The 27551-nt window shown below is 35.1% G+C and overlaps 1 protein-coding gene across 4 annotated transcripts; it reads left to right on the forward strand.

Annotated features, from left to right (window-relative positions):
- Positions 1-26560, forward strand: LOC126827705 (short transient receptor potential channel 7). Of its 4 annotated transcripts, XM_050557190.2 has the most exons (13): positions 1-177; positions 894-919; positions 8899-9692; positions 10621-10818; positions 11279-11446; positions 12428-12611; positions 14249-14515; positions 14813-15074; positions 15300-15531; positions 16124-16420; positions 21038-21094; positions 21985-22054; positions 24734-26560. In XM_050557190.2, exons 3-13 carry the CDS (start codon positions 9006-9008, stop codon positions 25195-25197), a joined length of 2886 nt encoding a protein of 961 aa, XP_050413147.1. In that variant the 5' UTR covers positions 1-177; positions 894-919; positions 8899-9005; the 3' UTR covers positions 25198-26560. The 4 variants fall into 4 exon arrangements, with proteins under 4 accessions (XP_050413147.1, XP_050413145.1, XP_050413149.1 ...); XM_050557188.2 differs by having other exon boundaries at positions 1-919; XM_050557192.2 differs by having other exon boundaries at positions 1-919; positions 16124-16399.
- Positions 26561-27551: the final 991 nt, after the last annotated feature.

Raw genomic sequence — 27551 nt, forward strand, 5'->3', positions numbered from 1 at the left:
TTTTAAACAACGTTCTACTTTTATATCTGGTGCCTACTAATTCTCGTTAAATATCTAAAAACTGTTAAATCTAGACTAGAAGCATTGTGAACTAGGGAGGAAAAGATTGAAAGCTTGAAATGGCAGGTCGTGAAATATGTCCGGAGAAAGGCTAAAGGCGTCCATAGAAATGGAGAGGTGAGGTACAATATGAATGTTCAAACTTCCTAGATTAGACTGGTGTCTACATTAGAATTTACATATTCAGATTGGTTTATATTTTGTTTAATCAACCGTGAATCTGTTATATATTACTCACTCCGTACATAATTATGGATTTCGCTTACATTAACCAACGAACTGTGTTTATAACATTACTGTATTAAACCCTTTAAGACTAAATTAACCACATGAAATGATTTGTGAGATTTTGACAATAATGTGAAAACCAACAGAAGTATTAAAAAGTGGTAAAACTGTACTCTAGGAATTGATTAGACAATGATTATACAGAATGGCATACGTATGACATTAAAATAGTCCAACGTTCATTGGTACCACCAGATGTAGGTTTATATCATTCGTGATAAGGTCTAACAAAATGGTTTGATGAATGTAGCCGCTCTTGTAGTCTATAATTGGTACATCAATTAACTAATTGTTACAATTAATGAACACGATAATATATTATGACGATTAGATAATCTATTGAAAGTGACAGACATTTAACGTGAGAGAAAGGGTTAAAAAGACTGTTGTAAAAGTGGGCAAACATTGACTATGAATTAACCAACGATCTCAATCAATATTATAACGGTAGATATTCATAGTACCTATTCATTTGTTGTGTGACTTTGAATATAATCAACCTCTACAAAGGAACGTGATTGATTGGAATTCATTTTATTTTTTAGCCAGGGAAATTATTCTCTCATCAAAGGTAAGTAATAGTTGCTAAAAAATTAATTAGAATTCTATTTCGTTTATATTTGGTATCTTTGAAAAAAATTAGTGGAATTTTATTTCATTTTGTGGAAAAGTCTGCATCAAGATCAGTGGAATGTTAAATAATATTTTGAACCTTTCTTCTTGTCCTAACTATAAATCATAATACTGCAGTGACCGAGAAAGTTTATCGTGATTTTCCGGCGTGGTTTCCCCTTGTCAGTGATGTAGGACGGAGGGCCTGACAAGAACAGCTGTCTAGACGTTCGGATGGGAACCGTATACATTGGCGTGCACGTAAAATATCCCTTGGCACTTGGAATCAGATATAAGAGTAGGGCATATTGCCGCTGCCCAGGCAAAATTTCTCTCATTGCACACTGTTTGGCGTATGCCCGTCATCATTAGCCCCGTCTGAGCAGAACAGTAGGACGTTAAACCCCATTTCATTTCATTTCAAATCTTAATACCTGATCCGTCTTTATAGAACTCCATGACTAAAAGGAATATTCAAACCTTATACAATAACTCGGTTAAATGAAAGATCTGCATAAAAGGCTTGGGTGTTAAAACCAACACATGTTGCAATAATCAATCGCAATTTGCACTGCACCTTCGCGAGATCTATTGTATAACTGCTTAACTCCAAATAGAACACAAACAATATATACAGGTAGCACATACAACTTGAAGTTAAAGAAAATCAAGCCATTAGCATATAAAATATACCAGTGTTCGAGGTTATTAATTTCGTTTATCTGAACCCAAAATCAATAAAATTGTCTGCCCTTCGTGGAATGCTTGCCATCTAGTACAAAGGACACCCTAGTAATTTTAGGCATATTAATTCTTCAAGGGTGTATATATTATGGTAGAAATCTGTTATTTCTTGTGTATGGTGCATTAAATCCTTTGATGTAATGTAATTAATTATCAATAACGTGCGATTCGCCACCAGAAATACGTGTTTAATCATCAGAAACGTGTGATTAACTATGAGAAACGTGTGATTAACTATGAGAAACGTGTGATTAACTATGAGAAACGTGTAATTAACCATGAGAAACGTGTGATTAACTATGAGAAACGTGTGATTAACTATGAGAAACCAATGATTAACTATGAGAAACGTGTGATTAACTATGAGAAACGCGTAATTAACCACTAGAAACGTGTGATTAACTATGAGAAACTTGTTATTAACTATTAGAAACGTGTGATTAACTATGAGAAACCAATGATTAACTATAAGAAACGGGCCATGAGAAACGTGAATAACTGAGAAACTTGTTATTAAATATGAGAAACGTGTGATTAAATATGAGAAACGTGTGATTAACTATGAGAAACTTGTCATAAACTATGAGAATAGTGTGATTAGTCATCAGAGAAACGTGTGATTAATCATCAGAGACATATCATTACATCCGAAAAAAACCCGTTGTGTTACAGTCGTCATCTAGACCTATTCAGCCTCTATAATAAAAACATTTAAAATATGAAATAAAATAAATAATATATATTGATTTTAATAGTAAACAATAAACATATGTTGCACATTGACGGAAGATTTCAGGGTGAAAAAAATATAACAATTTAATTAAATTCCTAATCTTTTTTCTGATGCTAAAAGTTCTGCGTTTTAACAGAGATGAGGCTATAAACTATGCCCGTGATTGTGGATTTAGGTCTTTTCGCCAGAAACCCAAACCATACATGTCAACTGCTTAACTTAATTTACTTTGGACGATGATGGCATTAAATGCTGTTTGTTCACCAAAGCACACTGTAACGAGCCTCATTAAACAAAATTTGAAATTTCTTTATCTTGTATTCCCCTGTCAACAGTTCAAGCAAAAACACGAATTTGAAATCGGGATATGTCCGGCCGGTGGAAAAAGAAAGGACATTAAACCCAATTTCATTTCAACCATAGATAATTTATGTTAATTATACAAAACCTACGAAAGATCTATCAGTATTCAAAAAGATGAGTGCAGGATTCAGGTTTTTATTTACTCAGTTAATCCGATTCCTTAATAGATTTTTGTCAAGTTAATCGTTTTTTAAGTCTATCTGGATTTATTTCGGCCAGCCCAATCCCTGAATTGCTTTAACCAAAAAATCAAATTAAATACCTGTACAACAGTATAAAAGGACATTTGGTTTAGTAAAAAAATAAATAATTGTTTCATTATTATTAGTAGTTGTATGTATAGTATCAGTATTATTATATATAGTAGTATCATTATTATTATAGGTAGTAGTATCGTTAGTAGTAGTATTAGTAGAATCATTGTTAGCATTAGTAGTGTCATTATTATTATAGGTAGTAGTATCGTTGGTAGTAGTATTAGTAGAATCATTGTTAGTATTAGTAGTAGTATCATTATTATTATAAGTAGTAGATTATTATTGGTAGTAGTAGTAGTAGTAGTAGTATTAGTAGAAGTATTATTAGAATCATTGTTAGTATTATCATTACTATTATATGTAGTAGTATCATTATTATTATAAGTAGTAGATTATTATTGTTATAAGTAGTTTAATGTATAATATCATTACTATTATATATAGTAGTATCATTATTATTATAAGTAGTAGATTATTATTGTTATAAGTAGTTTAATGTATAATATCATTACTATTATATATAGTAGTATCATTATTAATATTAGTAGTAGATTATTATTATAATAAGTAGTATTATGTATAATAAGTAGTATTATGTATAATAAGTAGTATTATGTATAATATCATTACTAATATATACTATTCAAAAAAAGTAGGAGATATTTGATTTTTAAGTGTTATTAAAGTCACCTAATGAAACTGACGAAGAAACAAATGACAAAATGAAATGAAGTTCACATTCATCGATTTATTCCAAATGATCGTTAGACTAAGTAAGGCACAGACTGACCATTGTAAGGGTAAAATGATACCCGGGGTCAAACAGCAAAGTTACCACAGCATCACAACCAAGTCAGTAACGGGTAAATCCTCCTCTGTTTGCCAAACAAGCATTGATCCGACGTGGCATACTCCTAATGAGACGTCTAAGGTCATTTTGGTCCAGATTGTCCAATTCCTGTTGCAACGCAGCAGCAAGTTCTTGGACATTGGCAGGACGTTGTTGACGTTGACGTAACCTCTGTCCAAGCATGTCCCAGACATGCTCGATGGGGGAGAGGTCGGGACTCAGTGCTGGCCAAGGTAATGTGGTGATGTTCTGTTGTTGGAGGTAACCTGTAACGATCCTGGCCCTGTGACATCTTGCGTTGTCATCCTGGAAGATGAAACGGCGGCCATGACGTCGTGCGAACGGCACAACATGGACTGCCAAGATGTTGTCCCGGTAGTACTGGCCTGTAACACGCCCTGCAACAACATGTAAAGCCGTTCTTCCAGCAACAGTGATGCCTCCCCACACCATAACAGAACCACCCCCAAATCGATCATGTCTGATGACGTTAACGTCTTGGAAGCGCTCGTTTCGACGACGCCACACCCTCCTACGTCTGTCCAAAAAATCAACAGTGAACTTTGACTCATCTGAAAACATCACATTGCTCCAGCGTCGATTATCCCAGTGTTGACGATCCCTACACCAACGACGTCGTGCCTGAATATGATGATCTCTCAAACAAGGGATCACGCGAGGACGTCGGGCGCGAAGGTGACCGCTATGCGGTCGATTCGGAATCGTCTGGCCACTCACTCTCACACCAGTGTCTGTTTGAAGACGAGCGCTGATCTGATTTGCTGTGATGACACGATTTCTCAAGGCCAAGGTACGGATAAATCGATCCTGGGCTTGAGTTGTCGCCCTTGGTCGACCTGAGCGTGGTCTGTCCTGTACAGATTGTGTATCACGGTATCTGGACCATAGCCTGCTTATGACAGACTGAGAAACATTCATCGTCCGCGCCACAACCGCCTGTGTTGTGCCGATCTGTAGCATGCCAAGGGCACGTAACCTTTCATTTTGGGTAAGCCGACGCATATCAAAATTTGTTTTCTGGTCACTAAAACAATTAAACTGATGTTTCCACCCTGGAATTCAATGCCACAATGACTGTAACATTCAAAGTCAGAGTCGTGCAAATCTTGGGTTGGACCCCCATGATGATCCCAAGCATCACCTGCATTCCATGCGGTAGCTATTGGTGCGTTTGGGCGTCACATGTAACTTGAAATGTTTCTTCTGTTAGGTTCTATAGTGACTTTTTTCGTAGTCATTTGCATATTTTAGTATTATGCCCCCAAAATCAAATATCCCCTACTTTTTTTGAATAGTATATGTAGTAGTATCATTATTATTAGTACGCATAAGCGTGCAATATATACCGGAAGCACTGCTTAAGAAAATCGCTAGATCACTGGTGATTATGATTAAGGTGGGTTTTATTTATTAATCAATAGCTTGTGACAAGAACAGTAATGCAGTAATTTACATGAAAATAAATACATTAAACGGTATTACAAAAGCACAAAAGCTATTCTGAACATGTAATCGAAATAAGTAATGAAATTACATAGATGTAATGGAAACAATTTTTTAATGAGCCAAATAATATTGTGTTTTAATTATACAACGTTGATGTATTTTTAGATCTAGTTCTATATTTACAAATATAAATAGAAAGTTCTCATAAACTATATCTGAAATATAATATAAATATAATCAGTATTATGATTATTTATATGATCTCACGATGCACACTGATTTGATGAATAGAATCACGTGCTATAGACTGTATATATTGTGTGCTTATCATTTGTTATATTATTATTGATTATGTAACTCCTTTAAAGACTAGTTCTGTAGTTAACGCATTAGTAACTATAATAATATAAATTTGAATTGTCGCTTAAATAAATACATCTCCATAAATAAATCAGGATTAAGTGCACAACTGAATCCAGTGAATGTACATTCGATCTGCTTTTTGGACATAATCAAATAGCGTTCTGAATAGCTAAAATGGTCATTTTAAGAAAAGAAAAAGCTCCTTCCGCGCAACAGAATGTAAAGGAGAGAAACGCGTCCATAGAATCGGATGAGTCAGAAACGGACTCCCTAATGCAAGCAAAATTTCCTTATCTGTAAGCATTAAATCCAGATACTTAATTCTATGACTGGCTACCCACTTATCTTCCCGGTATGGGACGAGGAGGGTGGTAGTCTCGATCACCCAGAACCTTCCTCTTATCTTCTCGGTTAAGAATCACTGGGTTAGAGTGACCAAAACGCCCAGTCTGTAAAATATTATTATGACAGGTGTCTACCTGTTCGTTAAAGGACAATATTGGTGCCAGTCATTATCACATATGTGATAGAACTGGTTAAACACGTTCCAAATATTATTTTATCACAGAGATCATTGCTACGATAGATGCATAATCAATCTTTCACCAATCGGAAGTGACGAACGCAAAATGAAAACATGAGTTGTCCCTCTATATAACTAACTGAAGTGACAGGTGATAACAGATACATGGGTGAATTTCTGCTCACTAATAATTCCTTCGAAGATCAAAAGTTGTTGTGTGAGACTGTGAAAGGATATCTGACAATTCATAAAAAAAATTGACCGTCACTAGATAAGAGAATATGAAAGAAAAAGAAAAAAAGTCTGTGCATTACCATGTTTTTGTAAGTATAGAATGAATAAACACACGTAAATGTACGGACTGTTTCTATTTTTCTCGTGTTCTCTTATCTAATGACATTCAATTACTGTGAAAGGATATCTGACAATTCATAAAAAAAATTGACCGTCACTAGATAAGAGAATATGAAAGAAAAAGAAAAAAAGTCTGTGCATTACCATGTTTTTGTAAGTATAGAATGAATAAACACACGTAAATGTACGGACTGTTTCTATTTTTCTCGTTTTCTCTTATCTAATGACATTCAATTACTGTGAAAGGATATCTGACAATTCATAAAAAAAATTGACCGTCACTAGATAAGAGAATATGAAAGAAAAAGAAAAAAAGTCTGTGCATTACCATGTTTTTGTAAGTATAGAATGAATAAACACACGTAAATGTACGGACTGTTTCTATTTTTCTCGTTTTCTCTTATCTAATGACATTCAATTACTTTTTTAAATTGTCAGATATACTCTTACAGTCTCATAAAACAACATTTGGTCTTTGATCCAAACATAAAAGGGAGACAGGGGCATATATGAATTAAGATATATGTGTCCATTTTATTTACATATATAAATACATTTCTGTGATGTTGTTTTAATTGGTCTCGTAAAATTCAACATATGTTTGGCGCCATATAGCTCGGTTGGTGCTGACGTGCCATAAAACAACATTTCTTTTCTTTTTCATTTTAGTAGGACGTTAAACCCCATTTCATTTCATTTCATTTCTTTTTCTTTATCCTCTATTTTGAGATTGACATTCATTATAAATTTATATTAAAAAATTTCATATTTCACTTCAATAATAAATATGATCAAACCGTAGAGTGAACATATGCTCATAAATTGATAAAGACAAGCGTCTTTTTACAATAACATATTTTTAGCACGATGTGCAGGAAACCTTACTGAAATGCATACCACCAAAAGAAATTCTGTTACAATTTGTCAGGCAATAGTTATTATAAAAAAAACCAACCCAATCCTTCTTTCCACACATGTTCGGACCATTACAGATTCTTATTAATTCATATCGTATAAAAGATAAGATTTTGAAATGAAAATATCGTGTAAAAATTACTAAACCAAATTGAATAATGTCAATTAATATTGATTATATATATGTCGTATTATTTTCGTACCCTCATTAATAAAGTTTATGCAAATTTACTAATGACATAGTCTCGTTATCCCACATTATCAGACGAATGATTGAAATACAATGACCATAATATATGTATTAAGTAGAAGAGCAATGTTCTGTTTTTCTCTTTAACTTTATAAATGAACAACTCCTTGTTGTTGCGGGGTAGTATGGCTGAATGGTTAGCCCGTGCGCGCCTTACCATAAAGTCTGTCATTGAGTCAACTGGCGTGGTTTCGATTCCCCGGTTGTACGTGACAAGGAGTAGGGTCGCCTTTTCTCCGGGTCCCCCGGTTTCCTCCGCCTTCCTCCCACTGCTAAAGACCCCTACGCGCAAGGAAATTATGGAAATAAAAACCGTGTGTTAGTCCCGAAATGACCTAGTTTGTGTCGAGTGGACGTTAAACCCCATTTCTCTCTCTCTCCCTCTCTCCCTTGTTGTTGTTATTTGTTTTTAGATTTAAAGGTGCTAAAATAGAAGTGATATTTTTATTGCGTGTCCACAAAATAGTTCGTTAAAGTATGTGCAGAAATTCCTTATTTATTTTGTCCGATAGTTTCTGTTCACAATGTTGACCTGTTAGGAAATGATGGCCAAAACAATTTATAGGGGTTAGAACGCCGCTTTTCTCCACTTTTTCGCTGAGCACTAGTCAAGATCGGTTCATCTGGACGTTTGATATTTCTTTTAAAATGTACCACAGAGCATCGGGTATTTTTTTTTAGAGAATTGAAAGGGGGTTCTAGTTTATGAATTGAAATATATCTGAAATGAATCCTTTAAAGAGACAAAAAAAAAACGGTTTGTGTTCTCTGGGTGTCAACCCTCTTCTCATATTTTGACTATACTGAATAGCATACTTTTAGCGAAAATGAATTAATTCTTCGCTGTGTAAATAATGAAAAATGATCAAAATGTAACTTCTTCGATAAGATCGTCTTGTTAGTTTTTCCCTATTCATATTCTGTGTTTGTGCTTGCTGTAGTGCACCCTTTACCTCAATGGCAAATTGCAATTGACATGTATGGATTAAACACAGCTGGAATATCTGGCCATCTCCCTTTAACTCTATAGCAACAACCATTTAAGGAATGGCTACAATAGTAAGACTGACAGAAGGACAATAAAATAATCGCTTTTATGTTTTCTTTTCTATGTTTCAGAAAGAAAATGTGATTTGAACATTCATTGAAGAAGTAGACAATATTGTTAAAACTGTGATCGTTGCAGTATTATTAGTTTAATCGGATCCACTTTCTAATCTGTCAATATGGGGTCTGTAAATAGAGATACTCTACATCTAATCAATGAAAGGCTCCAGGCCGGTACCTCTGAGGATGAAAGGCTGTTCCTGGAAGCCGCGGAGATGGGGGATATTGATACAATTAAAAGGTTGCTAAATGAGGAAAGGGTTACGGTTAACTGTGTGGATCAAACCGGAAGAACAGCCATTGAATTAGCTGTTGCAGCTGGAGATGAGGATATAGTTAGCTTTTTATTGAACTCAGTATCCGACACTGCTGTTCATCGGGCATTACTTTGTGCAGCGGAAGCCGACAGAGAACGAATATGTGAACAGATTTTACAGCATCCTGCATATGCTAATGCCAAAATTTTGGATGAAGTTGAAGAAGAACCTGAAGTTGACCCTATTGTGCTAAAGCTGTTGAAAGAAGGATTGCTTCGTGCCGCTGTTCAGAATGATTTTCAAATAGTTAAAAAGTTTATTATAAGAGGAGCCTTTTTAGACAAACCCCATGATTACTTCTGTTCCTGTTCGGAATGTACGGAAGGAAAAAGGAAGGATTATAAAGTTTATACTACGAATCGTTTGGACACTTTTCGAGCTATGGCTAGTCCGGCTTATTTGTCACTTACAGAAAAAGACCCCATCATGGCTGCGTTTAATTTAAGCCAAAAATTCAGAAGATTGGCAGAGTTAGAAGGAGAATATAAAGTAAGCCACCTTCTACACTTCCTGAAAAGAGCGGGATGGAGTGGTCTGGAGTGTCACGCTTCCAGTTCTAGCTGGCCGATGACCGTGATCACTGGTGTGGGCGCCTCGTAGGTTGACTTCGGGTACCCCGGTTTCCTCCAGCAGGAATGGCACCTGAATATACTAATATACTTGTCTGCGATATTTTGATTCATTCGTAATTATTTTTTATTATAGAACACCTCTCAACTAATATCATTCGCGTGCAATCAAAATTTTTACCCTTCGAAAACTTATCAGAGGACCTTGCACCTATCAAGCCTTATAAATTGAAAAGGCTCTTGCGCCTAATGAGTCATGGGTCCATTAAAATAAGCATATATTTGACAAAGTTCTTGTGTCTAGTTAGTCGTGGGTCCAATGCCATCACCTCTACACATTCACCTTCTCTAAAACCATTTTAAACCGTTTGAAAAGGTTCTTGACTAATATTCTAACCCCAGCCACTACCATCCTCGGTATCCCCAGTGGTCTCATTCCGTTTTACTCCACCATACTCTGGGTATTTATGTATTCAAATTATCTGCCCTTGATAGTAGATTGTTTCTATGAAACAATCAAAAACAGTCAACAAACAAGTCTTAGTCCCATTGCTTACGCCCACAACCATATGGTGGCTTGTTTGTTGCCATTAGATAAGAGTTACTTCCCTTCTCCAACTTCTTTTGTATTTAACGATTTTTTGATTGGTCGATAAAAATAACAGTCATTAAGGGCAGATAATTTGAATATGTATCTCCCCTATGGATGAACCCAGGGGTTAGTGGAGTGGAACGGAATGGGACCACTGGGGACACCGAGGATGAGTCTCTACACTATAATAAATATGCATGTATTTGAAAAGAGACAACATTCTATTAACAGAGTTTTAATTACGCTACTTTTTCAGCAAATGTACTACGACTTAGACAACCAGTGTCAAAATTATACCTTGGCTTTGCTGGAGCAGTGTCTCAGTTCAGATGAGGTCAAGGCCTTGCTAACTGGAAGGTCACATATCAAAAGTACTGATGACCAATCAGAGAGCGAGGACGGGGAACAAATATTACCATTATTGGGCACAGCTATTACGATGGAACAAAAGAAGGTAGATATGAACCCATTTCGTTATTACAAAACAAATAGATTATGTTTAGAAAAATATATTGATGGGTTATTCCAGATATTTCTTGGATTTGGTTAACCCGTAATTCACGAATTTTAAAGACACAATCCATGGACAATTAAGTACCTCTTATAATCATTGTATGTTAATCGTTAATTGGGTCAGATTATAAGATCTAAAAGTTTTTATTGTAAAGTAATAAAGAAATTTAGAATAAAAATATACATTCATATAATCTCCTGACACACGACACAAAATAATCAAGCCTAAAGTTAAAAACTCTAAATTTAAATCGGGATTTAAGTTGTTCATATTACAGATTGGACACGTCATGTTTTACAACAGTGTCTTCAGTTATTAATTTTCTTATTCTATTTCTTTATCAATTTGACATTTTTCTTTTGGTAATCAGTTAACACCATGTTCTTTGTTTTGTTTCCAGTTTGTAGCCCACAATCAATGCCAATCTCAGATAACAGAGTTATGGTATAGTGGTGTCCCCGCATTAAGATATCTAAATAAATTCTCCTACTTGATGTTATCTATACCAATAGGTGTTGTATTAGTGCCTATATTGTCGATTATATACCTGATAGCCCCGTGGAGTAGGGTAAGTTATCTTAACGTACTTCGATAACAATAACCCATCGGTGACATTGCTCCTTTAAAGATGCGTTATGTAAGAGCTGGCCAGTCTTGCTATAGCAGTTTAAAAATAGATAATGCCAAATGAATATATTGAAAATTTCATTCAAATTATTTTATTTTGAGCCAAGTTTTGACAAGATGTGGCATAGATGGTGTATTATCATTTCAACGGTACTTGTTATTCGAGACTTAGCCCAGCTTCGCCATTTTAAAATTAAATCATTAAATAGCGGCCGTAATTTAATCCGTGTCAATCTCAGCCATTCGAGAGTTGATTATTGGGCGTGTCATGTAAATAAAGGCCTAAATGATAGTTTATGTAACTATTGAAACCAAAATAAAGACCAGCAATAGGCAGATTTAGTTCTTACGTAATGCATCTTTAAATATACTATTCTGTCCGACTAACCAAACAGGAAACAATAAATTGGGTGGCTTTTCTCAGCATTTAGTGTCCTAACTCCAAAGTAACATATTATATCATTTTAGTTTCAATGTATAATTTGAATACGATAAACTATGACAAAGTGATCTATACCTTTCATCAAATTGAACGATCATTTAGGTGCATAGAACTTTATGACCTCTGCTGGTTTTTGATAATATATGATATTGCCGTTGTTTGTATAATGATTAACGTCATCGTTCAAAAAACCCACAAAAAACAAAACAAAAACAAAACATAATGCTGATGAAAAATTTAATTTCGCATATTACCCCGTATAACATTAAATTGAATAATTTTCAAAATTTGTGCACCCCTTCCCCCACTTTCTGAAATCCTGCATATGCCAATGGTCAAATCAACAAAACAATTTCTGTTGTTTTTTTTTATCGAACTGAAAACATCGCTTTAAGTTTCAGATATCTTTGGAACATTGTTATAACGAAGAAATTCATCGATCATTAATTGTAGACGGTTATTTTATTTATTGTGTTTCAGGTGTCGAACATTTTGCAGACGCCATTAATGAGATTTCTAAGTTATACCTGTTCCTACCTCACTTTTCTAGTGGTTGTCATGGTCACCAAACTAGAATTAATGCACACATTTGATAGTTTTGCCTGTGACGACCCAGCACCATTTGCCTTGGCTGTTGTAATACTAGTGGTATTATGGATACTTGGTAGGTATCTTAAAGACATTAAAAAAAAAGAAATTGTAGTATTATCCTAAATATCTCGACTATACTGTGAATTGTGACCGTAATATTGTACGTCCAGTGTCTTGTTAGATGTAAGCCTCAAGTATGTGTGAAATCCTTTTGGTACTCTCTTTACCTTCAAATAAAAAACTGTGAAAACTAAGTTTTGGCTATTCCTGTTCTGATACTGGTAAATTGGGTTTATAACACGACACTATGTGTGGCGCAGGCACGGGGATAAAAATGGACAATTCAGGAATACAGTGTACTATAATTGAAATTTTGCCCAGACAGCGGCGCTATGGTCTACTCTTATTTTGAATTCCAGCTGTAAATGCGTTTTTTACATGCACGCCAATGTTTGTGAACAAGACACTGAAACCCATTCCATTTCATTCCTTTCACAAAAGCAGATAATGAAGTCCAAAGACGTGGGTACCACAACATTAACGGGATGATGTATAGAATAATGGAACACGCACATGTAATTAAATATATCTGCAGGACAACTTTCATCTTTCTCTAGTTCACGAACGTTTATATTTCTACAAAAAAACCTATCATCAATTAATTATTTCACCGGGTTGATAGTATTTGATATTACAATTGAGTTCTTCAAATCCCAAAGGTCCAATAGTCAGGGGCTTTCATATTTGTTTTGGACATACCGATCTATTAATAGTAGCCATAAATGTCCCGGTTTTATGCATCACCTAGTTTCAACAAGAAATCATTTGTTAATATTAAACAAACATTACAACGTTGTAAACACTGTACCGGGATCTGAGAAAGAATCCTTAATTAATTGATGAAATAAAATGGGGTTTAACTCCTACTGTTCTGCCCAGACTGGGCTAATGAAGACGAGTATATACCATGCAGTGTGCTATGGGGGAAATTGTGCCCGGACAGCGGCGATACGGCCTACTCTAATATTGAATTCCAACTGCCAAGGGATCATTTATATGAATGTCAATGTGTACGCGGGGCGACAGTTTGTCGTCCATCCGAACTACTATACGTTTTCCCTGGTCAGGCCCTCGGTCCTGCACCACTGACAAGGAGGGACCACGCCGGACCATAATTAATATTTTTTAAAACGAAAAGTAAATTTGTAACGATGCTGGGGTGGGGATTAACATGATACATAATGGTGAAATGCGTATATTTATGAACAATAAGCAATGTTATATTTTCCACAGCGAATCAACATGTCTCACTGTGTCGAAGACTGTTGTTAAACCCATTACCAGAGAAGATCATTAAATCCTGCAAATTAGGATACAGCATCGATATGTTGGAGATTTGCGATAAATATCTACATAATGCCATCCGCAGATCTTACTTTCATCTCGGTACAAACCTATCACATCCCGTCCTACCATCTAGGATCTATTGGTTTAATAAACTTTAACTTTCACTGGGATTTTCCAGTATGCCCCCCCCTCCCCTTGTCAGTGGTGCAGGACGGAGGACGTAGAAGAACCTTTGGCGAAAAGCTTGGTCATAGCACACTACATGCACGAAGTTACTTTGAGAATGGACACCAGTCTGTTTAAATATAAAAGAAAGCTCGTAGCGATATGAACTATCTACAAATATTGTGCAATTAATTCCAGGTTTGATATGGGAAGAATGTAAACAGATAATGGATGCCGGAGCAGCAGATTATTTCAGTTCTATATGGAATTGTATTGATTCAACTATGTTGAGTCTTTTACTGGCTTCATTTGCGCTTGAATTAGTTATTCCGCTCCGTCTTCAGCATGTTCTCTCTAGTGGTTCCGGTGATAATGCCACTCTCCCACCTATTTGCAAGACCTTACGTGGTGGCCAGGAAGATGCGGCTTTATTTTGCTCAGTCGGTAGAGCAAGTGGTGCTGTGGGTAAGTAGAAGTAGATTGGAAAATTTTCGAAAATTCTGGACTAATTCTAAGGAAGCACAGATGATATGCTGGGAGATCTTGTAAGGTCAGATTGTACGATCAGATGAAACATCAGAGAAGAGAGAAGCCTACTCGATTAGTGAAGATCTAAAACAATACAGGTGTATTTTTTTTTTGTTTGCTGTTGCCGAATTCTCTAATTGGATAGTGTATAATTTGATTAAGATTCTGTTTTTATGTACAGAAAACATTTTTAAAAAATTAAATAATAATCTAGCTTTCTATCTTCTGTTTCAGTCGTCTGGGAACCATCATGGGTACCGGATCCAGAACTACTTTCTGACATATTGTTTACCATAGGTACTATATTGAGTATCGGAAGGTTTTCCTTTATTATGCCTGCCAACGAGGCACTGGGAACAATGTTGGTGTCATTCCGCAGAACTTTGATGGATTTGTTTAAGCTTTTGGGAATGTTTGTTTTAGTTATGATTGCCTTTACCTGTGGAATGGCGGCTCTTTATGCTCCAAATAAATGTATGAACGAATCATTTGGAACGTAAGATATTTTAACATATTTATTATTCTTCCATTTAGTTAATAGGTATAACAATAAAAGTTGGAAATGTTACAGTTCGACCTCCGTAACTGATGTCATAAAAATCCGTGATTTTTAAAAATATTTTATCATAGCTCTATGTTTATCTATGTATTCCGCCCTGTAATTACTTTAAAATCCTTATAACTAGAGCGCACACCGATAAAAGTTTCACATTTTTTTCAGCTTCGGGTCAAGTTTGTACACTCTATTTTGGAGTTTAATTGGTATGGGAGATACAGCAGCGCCGAGTTTAACGAAGGATGGACCCTTGGCTTCATTGACCAACAATCCTTTACGAAACTACGGTGTGGAAACCGTCGGATTCTTTCTCTACAGTTCCTATGTATTTATCTCAATGGTAGTTCTGATGAATTTGCTGATTGCCGTCATGTCAAATACATTCCAGGAGATTCAGGTATACATACATTGAATATCTACCAATGTGGGTCATTGGGGAGGGGGGGAGGGCTTCATCACTATTCAGTTGTATGGCTTGGGTGAAAGAGTCGCCTGCATATTAGTATTACCATATTGTAATGAATAAAATTGGATGATTATGTGTAAAATCTGTTAAAACCATTGATTTTAGTCAAATACCGCTGCTATCTGAAGGTCTGTGATACGTTTTCAAAGAAATAGCAACGTCCAGTTGTTAGATGGGCCTGTAGACGAGCTTCTTGATTAACAATGATCGTATGCCTGGACAACACTGTTTGTAACTCAGACGATAGCGGATTAACAGTTTGTCCTTTTCCACTGAATTTGTGTTTTAATACTAATTTGTCTCAGTCTTGGCAAGGTTTACAAACTTTACCGAATGGTTGTGTTTATCGGGTTATTTAGGGAAACTTGTAGAGTTGGACGCTCTAAATGAAGTATGTAGACTTTGTATCACATTTTGGGGTTTGATTTGCATACTTAACTTCTTCCGTAATGGACAGAGTATTATTTTTTTCGTCAATCACAATTTAACGAATTCCTATACTCTGTGTTTGATACTATTTCAGGATGAAAGGGATATAGAATGGAAGTTTGCCAGAACAGAACTGTGGCTGTCTTTTATAGTCCCAGGCTGCCCGGTTCCAGCACCATTTAACGTTATCCCAAGTACCAAGACCATTTTAGACGCCATTGTATGGTTGTTTCAGAAATGTTGTGGCTGTTGCTGCAAGTTGGACGGAAACGGAGATAGTTGTTGCTGTAACTTTCCACCTATACGATGGATTGTTCAACAGCTCCAGCGAATTGGCTACTGTAAAACTGGTGAATCGGAACAGGAAAAAGTAAAATACACTACGTTAAAGGTGCATGATTTGCTTTACATATTTCTGTGCATTAGTTATTTATAGATTAGCGCCATTATATGTAAGACAAACGATATATAGTTATATTTAAAGGTCTGAACACACTAAGGATTAAATTGCACCTACGACACCATTTTGAGTCGGTAACAATACACCCCGCACACACTATACCGTGTTTTGCTCCCTGACGGCCCTTTGTTGCCGATGGTACGTTGAGTGCTCGGTACCACCGCGTCCTATCTGGCTCATTTAGAGCAGAAGACTACATCCTACCACAACAGATTTATACTATTTAAAAGTTTATTCTGCGTCACATTGTTTTAGCTAAATATCGGTCACGACTTTAATCTTGTTTATATTGTCTTGTATCTGCAAGATAATTTTTATGGATATCCATTGCCATCAGAATTACAATATACGAGCACATAATACTTGATTTAATAGACATTATTCTTGTATGTTGTAGCTTTGCACAGATTTATACTAGCGAAACCTTAATTTGTGGCTAAACAGTTACTGGCAATTTTAGGGTCGTCGGTCAGACGTTTAAAGCGGGCATCCGAAAAACCGGTCGCCACATCCTACGTATGATCCATGCACTCTTTTCTTACTACATATCTTAACAGCCTTGAGATCATCTAGTATTGTCTCTGGTTATATTTGTAATAGGACTCACGTTGTGTATATTCTGCTTACTATCTCAGTACTTAAGACGTTTATCTACCAGGAATAACAATGCGTCAGCTTGCTTCTACATTTTATATCAAGCTGGATACAATGGTTACAATGCATAATAGAATACACTACTTAAAATTACATGTCTTTCTCTCCACCCCCTAAATTGAAGATCGGGCTTACTGACGGAATTCCTACATCATATGGCTCTCCTAAAAATCAGTGGGGTCTACTCCATCCAGCTGATGTCCCTTGAACCTCGGCGGCCTCTCCCGAATTAAGCGGCTGTCTAAAATCTATAGGACCTCAATCAGTCTTATAACATTGACAGTGCCCTTGAGATAGTTCTGCCAATTATTTAATTGGAAAAATATTACGTAATTAATATAATGATTGGTTACTAAGACAAATGATGTTTAGGAATTTTCCAACACAAGTGATAAACATGATATTCTGGGTTCACCTAGACTCATCTATGTATTGGTTTTATAAATCTTTTTATGTGTCAACCACTCAATCATCTTTTTAAGTACGTGAGATATGACTTCTCTACAATACATGTGTGTGAACCCAATAATTAGTTAAAGATACAGAATGGTCGCAAATAACATAGTACTACACAATAACGGAAAGACATCTGAGCTCACATGGTTTTAAACTACTTAATCAAATTATATTTTCTTATGATTCAAAACTGCATTACATTGATATTTTTATGCTTCAAAACTACATTAGTTCAAAACTACATTACATTGATATTTTTATGCTTACGTTTCACAATAATTTATAAATATCTAAAACTCCGGAGTGCGTTTATGGAGACATTTAACCTACATGTAGATCAATAGAAATACACGAAAACGGAACCGTCTTTTAGTAGATTTAAAGCGTCACAAAACTGAGATTATAAGGTCGACCACAAAGTGCATGTTTCTTATGCGTCTTTTACGATGTGTTCTAAGTATGTTTTTTGTATAATGTGCTAGTTATCTATTTATCATCATGGTAAGTAATGTTAGACTAGATATAGCAGTATTACAGCTTGAGCTTATTATATCGAGATATTTGTGTAACATTTCGTTGAAACTATATTGAGGTATGCGACCCATTCTAACTTGGTCTTTGAATCGCGTATCTTACAGCTTGTTCTGTTATTATACATTTACTGGTTTAACAAGTTGGTGTATATATTATAGGAGCATGGTCTTGCATCTTGTGTGTATTTTGTGATGTGCATTATTAGTGTGTGTATAAAAATCATCATCATCGGCACAATATTCCAGTTATCTATCTACCTACGATGACCAGGTGCAGTTCTAAATACAATTTTGATCAAGAGGGTGGGAATGGGTGGGTCATCAGGGGTTTATTCCACTCTATTCTTTAGATCCACACTAATTAAAAAGGACACTATTTATCGAAAAAAATACCCCAAACAATTAAATACATGAATATACTAAAAACTTGTCGATTACAAGGCAAATCGCCCTTTCTTGTCAGTTTTTGATGGCATTGTGTGGAAGATGGAGGCGGGGGTCAAAGAATATAACAAAGTTTCGCATGACTTTGCTAGAATATTTACGTCGTGGTTCTCTCCTCCAAAACGTTAAGAATCCGCGCCTAGAGTTAATAATAATTTTGTCTCAAAGAAGGCTCTAAATTCAGATAGCGATCATGGTGTCAGTAACCTATTAAAGACATTTTAAGTACATGTATTAGTACTTGACTTAAAATGCTTAGTTCTAAAGTCAATTATTACCTAAAATCAACATTTTGCAAACCAAAGTCGACAGCTGTTTCTGAAATTACACAATTATCAAATAATATAGGTTTTGTTATATTAGTCATGTTCTCTCGTTTCTGCTGCGTTTCTGAAAAATGGATATGTAAATGATCATTAACGTTTGTCGAACACCACATTTGTCGTAATTTGTTTTACGAAAACACTGCTTAAGGTCGCAAATTTCAGACTATGCCATGGTAAGGATTGTACTCTGTTGTGATTTTCGGTGTGGGGGTATCATAGCTAAATACTTAATCAAACAATTATATATAGACTATAATCACTATTGCATTATATTATATGTGCTACCATTATATTATAAAACAAATGATTTACATACATGTACTTGAATTACATAACAAATTAATCATGGTTGCGTTAAACATTGAGTAACAAATGGAAGTTCTGCTTTTTCAGTACAAAATATCTCATACGTATTGCAGACAATGTTATCTATCTGTCATCTTTGTATTACGTTGGATCAGAACAGTAGGACGTTAAGCCCCATATGATTTCATTTGTTTGTTTATTTTATAAAAAAAGGCCCAACACATTAGCGGGAAATACCACATGAAGGTATTTATCAGGTCTGATCAAAATCCATTCTCAAGAAGTAAAATTATTGCGTTTTAAAGGACCGACCAAAGAGATTAGAGCAGGATAATTAAATATGCACTGATAGATTTGATGATGGGAGTACGGCGGATGGCTGTCATGGACCATGGTACCATAATAATATTATTTTACTAGACATAGTGTTATTGTGCTTCAAGAGAGAGAGAGAGAGTGATGGGGTTTATCGTCCACGACACAAACTAGGTCATTTCGGGACTAAGATATTGTTCAATTGCAGTTCATTGATTCGCTTGCGCGTAGGGGTCTTTAGCAGTGGATGGAAACCGGACGACCCAGAGAAAAACCAAGAGGGTCACGTACAAGCGGAGAATCGAAATCACGCCACTTGACTCAATGTTAAATCCTGATGATTTAACGCCCCGGTTTTCAGCATTTTTAACCGCGGTCCCAAATCTGTACCAAAGACTCCACGCGTTAAACCACGAAAACCCCCGCCCCCGCCTTAAAGGCAAAAACCTGATTTAATAGGAACAACTACAAGTGAAGCACAACTCTAGGCATTATTAGTTATATAAATATACAATAGTTATATATAATAGTTTTCAGTGTATGTGTGCTTGTCTAGAACTAATTGTTGTTTAATGAATTTGTTGCTAGTAATCTTTAACATTTTGCATATTGTGTATGTGTTTTTGTCATTTAGTAGATAGTGGCTGTTTGTTGTCCCTCATTCCGCGAGGTTCATTAATAGCTTATAGTGTTGTAATTTATTGCATAGTGTATTCTTTGGGATAATTTTTGACCTATATATCACCTATTCATTAATAACACTAATAGCACTATATTAATATTAACACATGTCAATAGTAATTGATATAATTGTTTTGATATTTATTCATAGACCTATAATATGCAGCAAAATAGAGCTGTTGTACTAAATATAAGGGCATTATTTATAACATAATAAACTGTCAATCGCCCAACTGTATATATTTAAATACGAAAATCCATGAATTACTGAATTAATATACTTTAACAACGTTCCTGACTTATGCTTGCAAATATTTATCTGGACAAAAATAAAATGGATAATAATCTACATAATATATTAATTATATACTACCACATGGGTGATATCGCGGATTTGTATAAATTATATGTTTATTTGTTATTTATAACCATGTCATATCTGATACCTGTGGTGTGAATTGTATAGTTAACAACATAGCTATAGCACAGCTATAAGAAATTTATGTTATGCTGTTGTAATTCAATAGATAGATGAGGATACTTGCTGAAATATTCGACCAATGTTTACCTATATATTTATCAGGAATATTTTAATATTTAGATATAAGAATTGTTTATTCGTTTTTCTGGTCTGTAACAAAAAAACAAGATTCATTGTATCCGAGCACAGAATTAATTTTTAAAATGATTGGCGGAGCTGTTTTTAGTATTTGTATGATGATAACAGCATATTGTGAATAAAGATAGGATAATTCAAGGTGGTCGTACTTCCGCGAGAAACTAATTAAAACAAAGACTGTAGTGTAAGTGCGAATTATCGTTTTCTGTTACAGGATGATGAAACTACCGAGTTATCAGAAACTGATAGCCAAAGTCATGGATCTTCTATGGTAATGAATCATAAATTTAAAAATCTAACTAGAGGCGAAGTACGAAGTTCGTATGTATCAGCATGCACGTGGATTATAGTGACATGCCTGAATCAAGCGGCTACCAAGATACCAAAGATTGGTGGATTGGGTGTTAGGCATGCTATTTCGAGATTTCGGTTATTCAGCCGTTTACCAAACGTTTATTTCTGTTTCTTGCTAATCATTTATATGCGTTAGTTATGAAACAATTCAGGTTTTGTAGGGGCTGTCCACTTTCCCTGTGGTATTAATGATGCTTTTCCTTCCTTCCGAAATCCAGAACATTGAGTTAATGCGATGCTTCGATTTTTATTTGTTCACTGTGCAGTCTGATTGCTTCGTGCTTTAAAGAAAGGTTCACATCAACGTGTGATTTTGGGTTTATTTTGGGAAGCTTTTTTTCCAAGATGAAGGGTCATTCCCTTATTGCAGTTTTGCTGAAATATGTGAAATATGAGCTCAATGACATTTGTTTGCAGTCTTTCGTTGGTGATTGGTTCATTGCTGTCTTTAAACGCTATGTACAGGTTCTTGTTTCCATTAAATTTCTTATTCTTTGCGAATGCATTAACAAATTAAAAGGTACAAATTCACCATATCTAACAAGTTCATTTTTATCACCGACAGCTTAATATTAAAATTAATAATACTGTCGCAAACTACGGAAACCAACCCTAATGATTGAATAATTCAAATAGTTTTAAGGGCTTGATAGCCAGGCCTTCTGTGACAATTCCATAGTGAGACCAAATTATTGTTGTACTGTATGACATGAAGTTCGAAATCTGTCAACTTAATCAAGACGGGTCTTAAAACAAAACTGACACAGTTATATGAGACACCAACTTTTATGATTTTTTTATTGATAGGATTTGATGTGTATATTAATAAGAAGGTACGTTAGACAAGCTGAACGCGAAAAAGAAGAAGGCAATGATGGTAAGTTTAAAGTATACGATCCTGTTGCAAATGGCGAAATATTAATCTCTGCCAAAACATTATGAACACCATGCAGATGTTTAAAGTATGTTTTGATTTCATTAAACAACGTGAAAAATAGCAATGGTAAAATAATACATTTGCATATTTCGATTTAGATGATTAATGCAATTTCACTACATCAGGATTGACGATTTTAGTCTCATATGGGGAAATGCGAGCGTTCGATAGGACAACGTCATCATTAGGTGCTTTTGAAAATGAAATGTTTAATTATATTTAACCATATTTATATATATACCATACTGGTTTAAACATTATTGAATTTCGATATTGAATAGATAATAATCTAACTTTTATTACCGTTAATAATTTATAATATTTTATTTATTATTTTATGTGAATCGTTCATTATTGTTTTCGCCCTATCGAACAGTTTTAGTGGATTTGGGGCGCATTATAAATTAATAAATTATCATTATTATTTAACACATATCGTTTAACTTAAACATACATTATGCAAGGGCTAAATCTGCCTGTTGCAGGTCTTTCTTTATGCCTGAAATGTTATCTTAATTATTATTAATTAGACATTAATTAACTTATCCAGACCATAATCAACTCTCGATGTCAACGCTAGGCTGCGATATTTATTGGATTATGATCCGATTTGTTGCTCAACTTTCATTTCTGATTAAATCATAAAATGAATAATCGAGACTATGTTTTTTATCGTACCGACTTTAGCAATGATGATCGAGACAAGGCCGAAATTTCAATGTAGTGGATCAATTTGACTGACATTTTCAGCAAATTGCCTTTACATTATCTAGTTTTTAACTATTATAGTGAGAATGTATCTTTAAGTTAATATAAATTATGGCAGGATGATGGAACTTCAAATAATAATAATGGCCTAATTTATGGCATATTAATACCATCAATGTAAAATGTAACTAGTAACTACAATGAACAAATAACTACTACTTTATTGGAGTTTATTTAGCTAATAAATTTGTGAGTTCTGTGAAATGAAATGAATATGGTCTTTTCTGGCGTGTACCATCAATGTAAAATGTAACTAGTAACTACAATGAACAAATAACAACTACTTTATTGGAGTTTATTTAGCTAATAAATTTGTGAGTTCTGTGAAATGAAATGAATATGGTCTTTTCTGGCGTGTACATGGGACCTCGATTTTTCGTCCAATCCGAAAACCCCGAAGGACTTACTCTCGGCATACATCGGGCTTGAACCCGAGATCTCTTGGTTAGTGAGTCAGTTCCTTATTCCGTGATTCTCAGGGAGATTTTTTTTACTATAGTGGGCTTTATAATTGGGGTTAATATCTGTTAACCCCAGGGATTAAGTTACCAAGTGCTATTTAATACCATTACCTACTTTATCATATTCGTTAATTATGCATAATTATATAATTACGAATTGACGAAACTCATAAATCGAGACGGCTTAAACTAATCTATTACTGTAAGTCGGCATACACGGTATATTTCACGTAGACGTTTATATCATTTTTTTTTTGTTGAAAGAGAGACATATTAGCAGACAGACTAGTATTTGTACAGACTAAAAACAAATAAAGTCGCACAATGTAAGAATTACATTGCTATAGTATTTAAAAATAGATAATGTAGTCTAAATAGTCTCGATTGTCAAGTACCACTGTGTTGCTACGACAATAAACAAAGTCAAGATTATCCATTTGAATGTTAAATTAGGAAATGGCGCGAGTGGTCTAATCCATTCAGTATCTCGGCCATCCGATAACCTAGATAGTTGATGTAGGTTATGTACTTGTCTTGTGAATAAATGACTAATTATATAGCATTAATTTTAAAGCCACAATAGATGCCTGCAATAGGACGATTTGGCGCTTACAAAATGGATTTTTAGCGTTGAGACATATCACATATCGTGTTATTCTATCACTACGCGATATATGAGAAATTGGCGAGTGTGTCGGGTATGCCTTTTTTTAAGTTAAGGAGAGAAAGAATGGTAGTCTTTATCACTCTTTTACTTGAAAGACATGCGGTTAGGAATGAAAGCTCAGAACCCTTACAGATTTCGTCATAGGTTAAGAGATGTAAATAGGGTTGGGGTTCGAATAAGAATTAGGGTAAGGCCTAGGGACCCTAACCATAACAAATCTCATCAACAATTACATTCCCTAACTCTATTTACATCTCGTGACGAAATCTGCTTTTAACCCTTACCAAATTGTCGAACTTAACGGGTATTTTAAGATTAATTATTATCAGCAAATGTCATTTAAACGAGGATGCATGGATGCAAGTTCGGAGTTGTTTTGTCGGGGATGTTAACATACGTCGTAGGCTACTTATATAAGGTCTGTCATTTGTCAAGTGGTGTAGTTTCGATTTCCCGCTTGTACATGACAAGAAGAAGGTCACCCGTTCAACCTCGTGGGTTTTCTCTAGGTCCTCCGGTTTCCTCCTACTGCTAAAACGCCTACGCGCAAGCGAATTAATGAAATAAAATTGATCCGTATGTTAGTCCCGAAATTACATAGCTTGTGTCGAGTGGACGCTAAACCCCATTCTCTAACTCTCTCTTTCGGAAGGGAACATATCTTGCCGCTTCCAAAATTCCATTTTAGATTTGTGTTCTAATATACAACTTGTGTATTTTCAGATGCTGCCGAAGACATGATGAAAAAACACATTGAACGAACGGGAGCTAAGATAGAAAAACGCGTGGAGCAATTATATGAACGTTTAGGGTCAGTCGAATATAATATGTCAGACGTCCAGAAAGGTGAATCCGATATTGTCAAATTACAACTGGAACATCTGGAAATGTCCAAACTTCATTCCGAAAATCGTGAAAGACAACTAGACAAATTCCTCCATACAATGGGACAGACAAAATTGGAATTGTTATCTCGAATGGACGCCGAAAGAATTGAAATTAACCGCTTGTTGGAAGTTCAGAAAAATGAAATGATGAAAAAATGGGACGAAGAAATAAAGGAAAGGAAACAGCGAGTGCAAGAAATTTCTGAACTTCAGGCCAAACGTCGTCAACTTATAGCAGAAGGGAATACAGATGAGGCGGCTATATTAGATGATGAAATTGCAACGAAAATGCGAGAGTAGATTTTGTGAATTCGTCTATTTTTCTTTAATCTAAAGATTTTTATTTCTTTCATAAATTTGTTTCGAACGAAAGGATTAATAAAGGGCAACCCACACCAAGGATTATTTGAGTGGAACATATTTAAAGTCTTTGATTTGTTATGCAAATTTAAATCGAAATCGAAGATGTTTTACCATCAGCGTTATTTTCTCGCCACAATGAATTACCCACAAATAATCCATGGTGTGAACTGGCCTTTAGGCGACATATGCATTACTCAATACTCAAGACGCTTAGCTATTTCTCAATTCATTGTGATATACGTCTAATATAACCCACCATTCAAGAAGTTTGGAACCAATGTGCGCTTGGTTAAGGTGCAACAGTACTATGTTATCTTAAAATAGCACCACTTCTTTGATCTAGTCCCAAAAAAATGAGAGGGCTTTAGTCCCGATTATCACTAATATATATTCTATAAAAAGGTTAATCTCGGTGCTAGTATATGTATATATTTAGTCTTTAATGTTTAATTTATCACCCTGTAGGTCGTTTTAGATCAGTTAGATGCACTCTAGATGTGACCATACTACTGGATGGTCAAAGACAATATTATAAACATTCATCGCTTTAAATGTCTTATTGGCAGCAGTCTATCGGATCACTAATCTCCCCCAAACGAATCGAAGATGGTCGAATCCAAAAACTTTAACACGGTCCAATTGAATTTTTAAGGATCCCATAAAAGGCAATCTGAGAATCGAAACGAAAAACCCCGACCCGAAATTTTAAACTAAAATCGTTGATAAACATTCGAAAATATTAAATACTGCTCTTAGTTAAAAGGCGTGACAATTCAGACTGCTGTCCACCAGAGTGGCCGATACTCGACTAGGGATTAAATCCTTAACCGTCGGTTCCAAAGGTCTGTTATGACCATTTCTAATACAAGAAATTTACAGTATTTATGATTTACCTCATGTTACCCTGTATTCTCTGGGCCTATTTATATTTCATCAGTTAAGTTCACATGTTGCCCTGTATTCTGTGAGTGCCAATATTTTATCAGTTACGTTTCACATGTTACCTGTATTCTCTAGGTCTATTTATATTTTATTAGTTAAGTTTCACATGTTAGCCTATATTCTCTAGGTCTATTTATATTTTATTAGTTAAGTTTCACATGTTACCCTATATTCTCTAGGTCTATTTATATTTTATTAGTTAAGTTTCACATGTTAGCCTATATTCTCTAGGTCGATTTATATTTTATTAGTTAAGTTTCACATGTTACCCTATATTCTCTAGGTCTATCCAGTTAAGTTCCACATGTTAATGTTTATTCTGCACATTTTATCATATAATAAAGATATTCTTTCATGATTGTAACTTTGTTTTAGATTAATATAGACCAGGGGCCGGTTGTTCCAAGCTTCGTCAACTTTTAACGACTCGTTAACATGGAGTTAATGAATCGTTATCTTTAACGGAGAGAAAGTCTGGAAGTGGAAGCCCCGTTAACTTTCACATGTCGTTAAATTGCCGTTATATTTAATGGAGGTGTTGGGCTCCGTTATCGGTTTAACGGTGGCATTAGTCGTCTGCCAGTCAAAGTATACCCTAATAAAAAGTAACAAGTCATAGTTGTTGGCGCTGGGCGGCTATTCCATTTTCTATAGGATGAAATTCTATAGTATTTTACAGAATTTCTGGGGCCTGCAGGAAATGATGGCCCCAAATATTATAAGTTTCTGTAGTGCAAATCCCATAATTTTTCCTAGATTTATGCTCAAATTTCTAAAGATAAAATAAATTAAGAATTCTATAGTTTTTTTATAGTGTTTTCTGTAGTAAATTCTACAGTTATCTGTTTGTCTTTAATCAAGTTTTGTGAACAGGCTGCACATTTGTCCAACTGTCTTCAGTCTTCAGTCAATGAAGTTGTTATACATATACATTGAATTTAAAATTTTAAAATTCAGCCAATGAACAGTCTTCTCTTGGATTAACTTTAATCAGTCCGTTTGCCAACGGATAATGGAATTGACTTTCCAACAACAGAAATTTAACGGACCGTTAACAAACGTGACACGTTAGCAAGATAACGATCTGTTAGAGTTTAACGGAAGGTTAAAATAACTTAGTTTTGAGCAAACGGCCCTAGATTGTACGTATGTTCAACAACATTCTGCTTTAAAATTGGGGAATTGTTTGGATCAAACAGACGGGGATATGGGTGTCGGGCAACAGATGAATGGAGAATAATTTTAGCTGTTGTTTCAGTTTGAAATACTAGAGGGGAGAATTTTGCCCTGGAAGTGAGTTTCCTTCTACTCTTTAGGAATCCAAGGTGTCGAGAGTACTTTTACATGTA

This window comes from Patella vulgata, chromosome 7 (assembly GCF_932274485.2).
Source record: "Patella vulgata chromosome 7, xgPatVulg1.2, whole genome shotgun sequence".
Taxonomy (NCBI): Eukaryota; Metazoa; Mollusca; class Gastropoda; family Patellidae; genus Patella; species Patella vulgata.